This window comes from Arachis stenosperma, chromosome 3 (genome assembly GCF_014773155.1).
Source record: "Arachis stenosperma cultivar V10309 chromosome 3, arast.V10309.gnm1.PFL2, whole genome shotgun sequence".
NCBI classification, from domain to species: Eukaryota; Viridiplantae; Streptophyta; class Magnoliopsida; order Fabales; family Fabaceae; genus Arachis; species Arachis stenosperma.
The window spans coordinates 33,026,954-33,038,494 of record NC_080379.1 but is presented as its reverse complement, the minus strand read 5'-3'; the positions used below and the strand labels follow the sequence as shown (position 1 = coordinate 33,038,494).

Genomic DNA, 11,541 nt, shown 5'->3' with positions numbered 1-11,541 from the left:
TTGAATATCAATTTTAAAAATTGGCCCCTTTAATATTAAAATTTTGATTTAGCCACCATTTTAATTATATAAATTTGTAATTTCTATTAGGATTTAGCTAACATATACCTATATGCCTATTTTTAGACACATAATAAAATTATAAACTAAAAAAATGTTTATAAAAAATAATATAAAATTTAAATTATCAATACATTTATTTTATATTTATTAAAATAAAATATTTAAAATTTTCTATTATTAACAACCTTAACTAATGCCATTATCACACAGATTAACTAAACCGTTTTTATTATACATAGATCCCGCTATTTTAGTTCAATTAAATCACATCGTCAATATAGTTAGTGGAGGTTCATTACTAAATGTTGACTTGTTTTGTCATGTGAAGCTGTCGTGTCCGACGTGGCTGTGGTTTTCGGGATACCCTCCGTGAAAGATCCCTCTAATGGACCTTTGCTCATCTAAGAAATCACACTTCTTCTTCACTCCTCTCTCTCTCTCTCACTACCTCACCGCCCTAGCTACTTGGTAGTTGGTACCCTTACCCCAATGTTCATGGTAGGGTTTTAACTATAACAGCGGATTCAAGCTTCCGTTCTCTTTACATGGAGCTCAAAAAGGGAAAGCTTGTCAGGTATGCTTTTTCCTTTTCGGAAGACTCTTCTCGATATTTATCAACATTTGTTTGAAAATATTGATCCGAATGAAGTAAATGAAATTTCTCGATCTTGGTCTTTATAAAATACAATGGGTCTCATTTAGTTGTATTCAGACGTGGATTAAGAAACCATTTTGCTGCAAATGAGAACAGTGAATATAAGCATTAACTCTATCCAGTGATGGAATAAATTTTGAACCTTGAAGCTTCTACAACGAGCTCCTTGGTAATGCATGAATTTTAATGAATTTCATTAATTTATTACTTTGTTCTTCTGGTGGTTCTTTCTGATTCGGTAAACACTGATCATTAGTTTCATTTGAGAACAGTGTATTGTATGTTCTAATAATTTAAGATTTTAGGTTTTACTCGGACGGTAAAAAGCAGAAAGAACCATTGTGGAGAGCAACTGAACCACCAACACATGAGAAGTCATCCTCTGGATACAAGGTTGCCTCGTCTTCCTTGCATAAAGCTAGCAATGTATTTCCATCAGGAAAGAATATATTTGCCGAAACATTTAGAAGTCGAGGATTTAAGGTATTCCCCGAAGATCATGAGCCATGGAGCAAAATAATTCTTGACCCGGGCAGTGAGATTGTCCTGAAATGGAACCGGATTTTCATAGTTTCATGCTTGGTTGCTCTTTTTATTGATCCACTTTACTTCTATTTGCCTAGTGTCAGAGGGAATACAATGTCTGCATGTGTGCGGACAGACCTAACATTACGGATTATTGTGACCTTTCTTCGGACTATTGCTGACATCTTTTATCTGTTGCATCTAATAATTAAGTTCAGAACAGCATATATCGCACCGAGTTCACGGGTTTTTGGCAGGGGTGAACTAGTCATGGACCCAAAGAAAATTGCAAGGAGATATATTAGATCTGATTTCTTCATTGACGTTATTGCCACACTACCTCTACCACAGGTGTGTTGTTCTCTTGTTCCTAAGTAAAATATGCTGGAAACTTCCCTTGCAACCAAGCTTTGATTTTTGCAGGTTTAAATGGGAAAATTTAATCAAGAAAAATAATTTTTTTGCACAAATATAATATCTTAAGGAAATGAATAGATTTCTTTACCATTGTCAGCATGGATATATGGCCACTATGATGAAATAACATACTAGATAAATCTAACCATGTACACCCTCTGCGGACTTTTAAGTGTCACTATTAATAGTGATTTCTTAAGATGTGTTTATATAGAATGTGACAGTTAAAATTGGACAGAGGCAGTGGGTTTTTAGCCCTTATCCACCCGACACTAACATCTTGACCTGAAATAAATGAACTAAGCACATTATGTCATTTGAAGTGACTTAGTCAAGCTTAAGATTTGATTCATCTGTAGTGTCAAAATTTGCTCAAGGTTTGATACTCAGATTCATGGTTTAAGCCTGTTGATTTTACATTTGATGACATGGTGTAGATGTCCCAGAAATTGAGTGCTATTCTCCTGTCGGATGTTTTAGCCTTGGTTCATAAATTAACTAAACTTTTTGAAAGCTAACCAAAACTTTTCAATTTGATGCTTAATGCTTTTGCTCTCTACTGCTATTTACTTTAATAAGTTTGAAGAATCTCAGTTTGAAATGGTGCTTTATACAATAGTGCATATAGTAGACAACATCAGAAGTTGATGGAATAGTCTAAAACATAGTCACTAAAATGACTCCAATGTGAGGCATTGTCTATGTAGTTTCTTATTTTTTATTGGTGTTTATGTGCTGTACTTAGTTATTTTAACTTTTTAAGAGCATTTGAGTATGTTTAAACTTTTAAGTCTCTGGAACATGTGACAATTGGATAATAGCCGATTGAAGTTTTGGTTTTCAGATGGTCATCTGGTTTATTATACCAGCAACAAGAAGCCCTCAGACTGATCATAAGAATAATGCTCTGGCATTGATTGTTTTGCTTCAATATGTTCCGAGATTATATTTGATCTTTCCATTAAGTTCTCAAATAATCAAGGCAACAGGAGTGGTTACAAAGACTGCCTGGGGAGGAGCTGCATATAATCTGCTATTGTATATGTTGGCTAGTCATGTACGTAGGTTTGATTGATCTTATCTCTTGATAATATAAGCGTCTGTTTCTCTCCCCCCCCCCCCCCCCCCCCCCCTCTTCCCCCTCCCCCACTTTGGATTCTTCCACTGATATGTTGTTAGGGATTTGGATATTACGGGGTGTCAAAAGTCATACATCAAGTAGAATGGGATGCTTGATATTGTATTTAAGGATAGCGGTTCTTTCCCCTTAATAGCTAGCTTTTAAGATGTGGTTTTCCACTTTCCTTAGGTACAGAAAGGGCTACCTATAGGTTGGATTATGGTGAATACCGAATCAGTCAATATCCGAGTGGCTGCCGCTGGGTCAATGTCTATAGTGTGAAGCCACTATGGACATTGGTTCTCTAAGGGTGTATTGTTAGGGGCTTGGGTATTATGGGGTGTCAAAAGTCCAACATCGAGTATTACAGGATGCTTGATGTTGTATTTAAGGATAGTGGTTTTACCCCTTTAATAGCTAGCTTTTAAAGTGTGGTTTTCCGCTTTTTCATAGGTACTTAACATATACACAAAAGATTTATCTAAATTCATTAAAATGTAATGGATTATGTGTAATTTTCTACTATCATAATGCACGCGTCTATTTTGTTGCAGGTTTTAGGGGCATCATGGTACCTTTTGTCTGTGGATCGGTATACTACATGCTGGAAATCAATTTGCAAAAAAGAACCTAATCCTGAGAAATGCTTCAGTTACCTGGACTGCAGTTTTACTAATAACATGCAGCGCAGGATATGGGCAAATACTACAAATGTGTTTAACAGATGTGATCCCAATAATGATATTGATTTCAAGTTTGGAATATTTGAAAGTGCTGTGAAAAAGCAAGTGGTCTCTTCAAACTTCATCCCAAAATACTTTTATTGTTTGTGGTGGGGGTTGCAGCAGTTAAGGTAACGGCTTGGCACTTCCATTGCATAAATCTTCAAAATAATTTTATACTGCAACGTTACTATTAAAATAACAAGGTTTTGGATTGAAAGGGAGAAAAAATATAACATACACACTATGATTATGTGAAAGTATATTTATATAAAGAAGACATGGTAGATGTCATATAGTACAAATCCTTATGATGTGTTAGGATACATTAAGGAATGGGTGAGAAATATTCAAGCTAATCACTGGCAGCATGATGTATTGTGAATGTGGCAACAGAAAATGGTAGGAGGGGATTTCAATTTTATGCAAGTGGATGTAGAGAAGGGGTCGACATTTATTCAGTGAGGATTTGCTATATTCACCGTTATTTGGTTTAGGGGACAGAAATAGAAACTAAGGGTATTTTGGGGTGAAAAGTCTTGTAGCTATCTCTGCCAGCTTGGCAGAGTAGTGGTGTATGGCCATTTTGAAACGTAGGGATTAGATTTGAGGTTGTAGTCCCGCTTTCTGTAGTTAATGGGTTGAGGTGCTTAGAGTAGTTGGTCAATATAGGCAGATGACAAGGGGAATAGAATACTAGGGTTTGGCAAGTCACATTGACCAAGGATTCCCATTAATTCCTTGTCATTCTTTCATCTAGTCCTTCTTAATTCCCCAACCTTTTATGTCACATTACTATTATAAATTGGATCAATAATTTCACGTTCCATCTTGAGTTTGGATCCAGGATTCCTAATTTTGTTTTAAGAAAGCAATTAGTGTATAATGAGGGATTAATTCTTTAGCGAGCTCCATGGGCTTTCAAAGTAAAGGAAACTTGAGTTAACATTTGTGCTTGGAATTTTTGTGAATATTTTACTGGTTGAATGCTCAATTGCTCATTCTTTTGCTCTGTTTGACACTTTCAGCTCTTATGGGCAGAACCTAGACACAAGCACTTTCATTGGAGAAACATCCTTTGCTATTCTTATTGCGATCATGGGTCTTGTATTATTTTCCCATTTGATTGGGAACATGCAGGTACTTGCAGTCAGTCCATTCTTCTCTTTTTTTATAATTTTGAAATGTAAATAAACATTCATGGTATGTTATGATTAACTATCGACTAATATTTCTTTGAAATCATTAGCTTTTGATTAGGAATTGGTTTTAAATTTTTTACTGAACAAACCTACTTTTATTTGTTATTTTTAATGTTGTTTTGGTGCATTCCGAACGAGCTCTAAATCTTGGAATGACAAGAATTAGGAAAATGTAGTGTATTGCACTTATCTCTAGCACTGTGCTAAGGAAAGGCATTGAGACAATATTCAGAAGCATACCACTTTCGTTCAGTAAAACATGTACTAAGTCGTACTTGGAAGTGAAAATTGGAAACTATACTAGTCTATGATTTAAGTATCTTCTCATACAAATGACTGGACAGTAGATGATGTAAACCATAGAATTCAATTTAGGTGGATGTAATGGATGAGTCCTACAGGTAATAGGATCCTGGTGGGAATAATTTATGATGTTCCATAGACATTCTTGTTATTCCACCCTGATTTTTAAACAAGTTTTATGGGATAGATTAGATATTTGGCATCTTTTAGTCATTTAGTGGAAAGCTCATGATATTTTTGGAGGACTTTTTCTCAGATGTGTTGAGAAATTAGAAAACTATGCTTTATAAATTGTTCTCTTTTAATTGTTTGTTGCTCTTGTCTCGACGATTTCTTATGCTCCATCTCCTTGTATTATTTTCTCTGTCTTGATGATATTCTTTTATCCCAAAAAGTGAAATTCTATATAATAGAAAGAAATTTAGAAGACCCTATTAGAATATGAGCCGGAGGGTAACTCTAGTGTCTATGTAACTAGCTGAGCTGACATAAAAATTGGAACATGAGAATCTTATGGTCTTTTGGAATGTGAATATTTTTATGGGGTGTAAGGAGGGTCAGTAGGGTGTGTATTTGGAGGCCTTGTGCTTGTGAAATTACCGTGAGTTTGATGTTTCTTTTATCTGCTGCAGTGGCTGATGCTGCACTGGATTCAGCTATCTGTGGCAAGCAGTACAATTGAGTTTTCATTCCAGTTACTTTTTCTTAACACTGGTTCTGTGGTTCCTATCAAATTTCAGTTAATACTGCACAGTAAGTTGAGGCATGAGGACAATGCTAATAATACAACCCAAAAGCAAGCATCAACCAACTACACTCCTTCCTATCAAATACCATGCCAAATATGTAGAGAGAGAGAGAGAGAGAGAGAGAGAAAATCACGGAAAAGGGTAGTTGGTTGTTGCTTGTTTGTGGGTTGTAAAATAGCATTTTGTGAGAAATTACATATGTATACTATGTGTGCAACTTTGAGTACAAGAGGGATTAACTCCTAGTTGGAGTGCTGCTAATTAGTTAATAAACACTAGTTAGCTAAGATTAAATAGTAATTAGGCTACATATTTTACCTGTGCTTGATTTAAAAATTAATATCAAATGTCAATAAGCAAGATACTATAAGGCTTTTGTGTGTGTTTCTTTGGAATCTTGGTATTTGACAATAGCTGTATGAACTATATGTATTTTCTTTGTACACTACACAAGGTCAAGTAGGTCATCTGGCTTGACTTGTTTTCAATGACCCACAATATCAATATGCATATATCTCACAATGTTCTGTTTATTTGTTTATTTATTTATTATTATTTTGTGACTTTTATTTGTATAGACATATTTGCAATCAATTACTATAAGGCTTGAGGAGTGGAGACTTAAGCGAAGAGACACAGAGGAATGGATGAGGCATCGCCAGCTCCCTGAAGATTTAAGAAGCCGTGTTAGACGATTTGTTCAATATAAATGGCTTGCAACTCGTGGAGTTGATGAAGAAACCATTCTACGTGCATTACCTGCAGATCTTCGCCGCGATATCCAGCGCCACCTATGCTTAGACCTTGTTCGGAGAGTATGATTTTTGGTGGCTATTTTAGCTTTCATTTTATATATTATTATAGTAATTGTAATGGCTCACTTAGTATTAATTTGGTTGCCATCTTATCTTTTAATTATTATTCAACTTTGATTGGAAGATTACTTCTGTATTAAGACCTCTGAAGATAACAATGAGCTTAGGTATAAATTGTACAATATAAGCATTTAACAAATTTCTTTTTCAATTTATTTTAGGTTCCATTCTTCTCACAGATGGATGATCAACTTCTTGATGCAATATGTGAGCGGCTGGTATCATCTCTCAGCACTCTAGGTACCTACATTGTTCGCGAGGGAGACCCTGTTACTGAAATGCTCTTCATTATCAGAGGTAGATTGGATAGTTCTACTACAAATGGTGGCCGAACCGGTTTCTTCAACTCAATCATACTGAGGCCTGGGGATTTTTGTGGTGAGGAACTACTTTCTTGGGCTTTACTACCAAGATCAACCACAAACTTACCATCCTCAACTAGGACAGTTAAAGCCCTAAGCGAGGTAGAAGCTTTTGCTCTTCGAGCGGAGGACCTCAAGTTTGTAGCTAATCAATTTAGGCGCCTCCACAGTAAGAAGCTGCAGCACACCTTCCGATTTTACTCCCACCACTGGAGAACTTGGGCAGCCTGCTTTATTCAGGCTGCTTGGCGACGGTACAAGAAAAGGATGTCTGCGAAAGACCTCAGTTTGAGGGAATCGATTCCTTTAGATGAGACGGCGGTCAGTGAGCGAGTAGACGATGAAGAGGAATACCCTACCGTCTCGAATTCATCTCAGACTAAATTGAACCTTGGGGTAACAATACTTGCTTCAAGGTTCGCGGCTAACACAAGAAGGGGTGCTTTGAAGATAAAAGATGACCTTCCTAAGTTACCGAAACCCGAAGAACCTGACTTTTCTACCGAAGCTGACGATTAGTTATGCTTAGTGGCAGTTGGTTTTTCAGATTTAGCTTCAATCTATATTCCATTCGGTGAAGATAATTATCAGGGAGTACATGCAAACCCTGCTTGGCTTAGTGGTTTTTCTGATTGTTGTAGATATTGTAGGCTTTCTTCATCTGAGGAAGTCATGTAATGTTGTACATTGTACTCATGTAAAATTCTTATAGTGAAACCTTCAAGACTCGAGGGAAAAAAGCTCATTTATAATATTAACAGAAGTTGAAAATTGGATCAGTATTGTAGTAAATTTGAATCACATATTTTTTCTTGCAATAAATCTAATGGTTTAGAGCATGATAATGTAATACCTGAAACTTGATCACCACCATGGAATTTAAGTTGTAGGTAAATTTAAATCTTAAAATCTCTAAAATCACAAGATTGCATGAAATGACATAAATAACTGTTTGAGTTGTTCTTGGAGTCCCATTAAAAATTACTAGAATCTGCATTTTCTTTACTTGACTAAACCCTTGTTTGTAGAATTATATGTTGAATTTAATAAATAAATACATAATATAAAAAATAAAATTTAACATAAATACATAATGCATACAATATTCGATTTTGACATAAAATTATATAAATTTAAATTGAATTGGGAGAGTTATATAAATTTAGATGAGTTTTGTTATTGTGTTGTCGGTGGTTCTCGTTCCATTTCCTTTTTCAAGATTATTTGGAACCACAACTGCCTCTCTCTCAGGAAGTTGGTGAAGTTGAAATAAATAATTCCTTTTCAACACATGAATCGCTAATAAAAAGTAAGAATTATCACAAGTATGCTGAAGGTGATTTTTCACAATATTTGTTTGATTGTTATCTATCATCCTAAATTTGCAATGTATTGTTTTATATTCATAGACTCTCATCTTATTTATAAGGTCAGTAATACGAGTAAAAGTGTAAAATATTGTTTAAAGAGTTTTTGAATTAGACATTTCATACTTTCATATTTTATTTGTACAAATTGTAAAATTACTTTTTAAACCTTATCTACACATTTGTATATCGATTTCTAAATTTTTCATTTTTTTTGTAATTTTGGTATTTGTTATTTTATCAAATAATATATAATCTACATCTTGATGAATTTGAGATAGCATTAATTAATCTCTTCTTTAAAGGACTGCATCAATTCTTTGTAAACCCAGTTTAATAAAGCTATATAGATTATAAACTCTTTAGTGGATAGACATGGAAATGCTTCAATAACTATAACCAAAATTTGCATCTAATTGGAGTCAGAGAAGAACACACAATATTAAAAGTGTTTGTCATACTAATTCTATAATCAAACAATTATGTTAGAACCCTTTCATACAAATTAAATGAGCTCTAATAACAAATGTAAGTTTAAAGACTACAATTAATAATTAGTCCAAAATCACTCAACACTGAACAATCTCACGCAATATTTTCTTTTGCATAAACCAATACATATTTCATTTCATAGAACCTAGGGCACTTACATTACATCTCTTTATATAGATTCGGAATGGTTAATAAAAAAATATCTTGATCGTGACTTGGTGGTGGTGGCAAGGCAATTTGCATGTGTTAAATTCATCTTTCATGACTTGTTAAACTTGCCTATGTGTGTTATATTGAGGTTTAAGAATTTTTTGGAGATGCTTCTATTCTTTCTAACTCAACCTTTTCACCAAACCTAAAATCAACACCATCTCCCACATTTTGATACCACAATCCTCATTATTGAATCTTTCAAAATATCTAATTTAAATAATTAAACCTCCGTTAACCAAAGATTCAAACCTACAACTCAAGAATCATAAGCCAACTCCTCAATTAATCAATCAAATCTTTGAACCTCATAATCAAATCTCTCATCTCCAATCAATTTCCAATATAATCTACAAGCTCATAACCAAACAATTTCATCATCATCAATACATATCATTTAGAGTTCACTTGGTACTTCGCATTTAGCCTTTCACCTCACCCTTTGGTTTTCTTCAACCTTTATCAACCATATCGCTCTCTCTAATTCCTAAGAATTTATTGAATTCTTGAAGCAGATTTGGCGTTCTGGTATATGTGAGTGAGGCTGATTTATAGGTGCGGACGAGTGAAGGTTGTAGTGAAGAGTGGTTTTCTCCTACACGACATAATTTTATGTCATGTGGCGTATTTTCGGATACTCGAACTCATTTAGTTGGAGTTTTTAAATTCAAGCTCAACTTTCAAAATGTTTTAAATAAGCCCTCCAAGAATTATAAAATTACACATCACAAACAAAATATAAAAATCCAGTAGTTACAATTTTAACCGCATGGGGTCAAAGCTTAATTCATTTTGTACTACCCCTTATATTTAAATTTTTAAATGCATAAATGCTAATATAATCTTTAATCATTTTCTTTTGAAGAGAAAAAATGGGTTAATCTCTATTTTTAAAGATTTAAATATTAGGTTTTAATTAGAATTAAATTCCCTAAGTTTAGGTTTAGATTAGGTCTCTAGGTTGTTCGGTTCTTTCTTCTAGGTTTAGCTTTTATCCTTTAAGTTTATGCATGTCTCTTTGATTTTTTGTAACATTCAAGATTTTCAAGCTTGTTTCTTTCAATTTCTAGTAGTGGGTCTCTCCTTTATTTGATAAATTTGGATTTGTCACAAGGAAGAACATATTTTTGTTTGGTTTTCTTCTCTTTCTTTTAACCTTACTTTAATCAATTAATGTGAGTTAATACTCAAAATAGTCCCTGAAATTTAAAAATAAACTCAATTTAATCCCTGAAATTTCAATTGACTCAATTTAAATCTTTAATTTTTAATAAGTGACTCACGTTAGCCCTTCTATTAATCTCCTTTGACGGCACACTTACCTGGAACATTAAGCGACACATGGACCGGACACTTAGCCTTATTAAACGAGGTTGTTTCTTTCTTAGCGCGTAATCTCTTTTCAAACGACATCGTTTTAGCTATTTTAGGGTTAAAATATAACAACACTTCATTACCAATTATCAAACCACTCAAATAGAAAAACTCTTCTTCTTCTTTTTCCTCATTCTCTCGCATGCACCATACTGTAGAAGATCAATGTCGTTGTTAGTGTAGGTCGCCGGCAAAGCTCGTCGCACGCGTTCCCATTTTCTAGGATGAGGAAGAACAACATGTGCATCACCATTTCTCCAAAAAAGGTTAGTAATGCAAGCATTCTACGTTTGAGTTTAATGTTATGTTTTGTTCTTCTCTTGGTTAGGGTTTGCAGGCCATCGATTTTTGCTTTATTTGATACTCAAATGAAGTGGGTGCAATGTAAAAGTAGATAGTTTTAGTTATTGATCCTCTTCTGTTAGGGTTCATTTTTTTTAAAAGATTGGTTATGATTAATGTTAACTCTGTTACAGAGAAGAAAGCACATCCAAGTTAGTGAAGTCTACCACTTCCAAGTTCCAATTACATGTAGGTGCCTCTACCTCCACCTCCACTCACAAAGTTGGATAAGATGCTGCATAAAAAAAGAGCAACTCCGGTGTGGACCCAATGCAAGAAACTAGTTCTGGGACAGCGTCAAAATTGATAGAATTTATGAAATTTGTCTCCATCCCGGATTTCAAAGCACCAAGAAAGAAATAGAGATTAAATTATATTGTCTTTTATGGATGAATTGGTAAATGTAATCCAAAGTTGTGTATTTTAAAATTGTTTTGTGGCTGTTTTGTGACAAAAATTTGTGTCAGTGATTATTTATGTCTTTTGTCATGTCTTGTATAAGGCTTTGTTTTGGAACCCTTTAAATAGCTCTTTTATTTTGTGTCTGTAAAAATGATAGACATTACTCTTGGTTTATCATGTGTTACAATAGTCATTGTTATGACTATAGTTGACCTATAAAATTAGATTCAAGATTTATTATTATAATTTATTTTGCAATTTAGAAATTTGGTATATATATGACTAGTTCATTAATGTTATTTGCAGATTCGTAATATACTTGATCAGTCTCTTATTTATCCTTACCATTTTATTATTACAG

The 11,541-nt window shown here is 34.1% G+C and overlaps 1 protein-coding gene across 1 annotated transcript; it reads left to right on the top strand.

The window, feature by feature from the left end:
* The first annotated feature begins 353 nt into the window (after positions 1 to 353).
* On the top strand, positions 354 to 7,772 carry LOC130969530 (cyclic nucleotide-gated ion channel 17). The gene is made up of 7 exons (XM_057895289.1): positions 354 to 637; positions 1,024 to 1,594; positions 2,505 to 2,717; positions 3,335 to 3,633; positions 4,531 to 4,642; positions 6,335 to 6,571; positions 6,793 to 7,772. Exons 1-7 carry the CDS (start codon positions 609 to 611, stop codon positions 7,510 to 7,512), a joined length of 2,181 nt encoding a protein of 726 aa, XP_057751272.1. The 5' UTR covers positions 354 to 608; the 3' UTR covers positions 7,513 to 7,772.
* The last annotated feature ends 3,769 nt before the right edge of the window (positions 7,773 to 11,541 follow it).

What these genes read in the sequence shown, in the direction of transcription:
- LOC130969530 (XM_057895289.1), top strand. Translation starts at nt 609, where the DNA reads ATGGAGCTCAAAAAGGGAAAGCTTGTCAG. An exon ending in ATTTGATTGGGAACATGCAG is followed by an intron (nt 4,643 to 6,334) that starts GTACTTGCAGTC and finishes TTATTTGTATAG; the next exon opens with ACATATTTGCAATCAATTAC. An exon ending in GCTTAGACCTTGTTCGGAGA is followed by an intron (nt 6,572 to 6,792) that starts GTATGATTTTTG and finishes AATTTATTTTAG; the next exon opens with GTTCCATTCTTCTCACAGAT.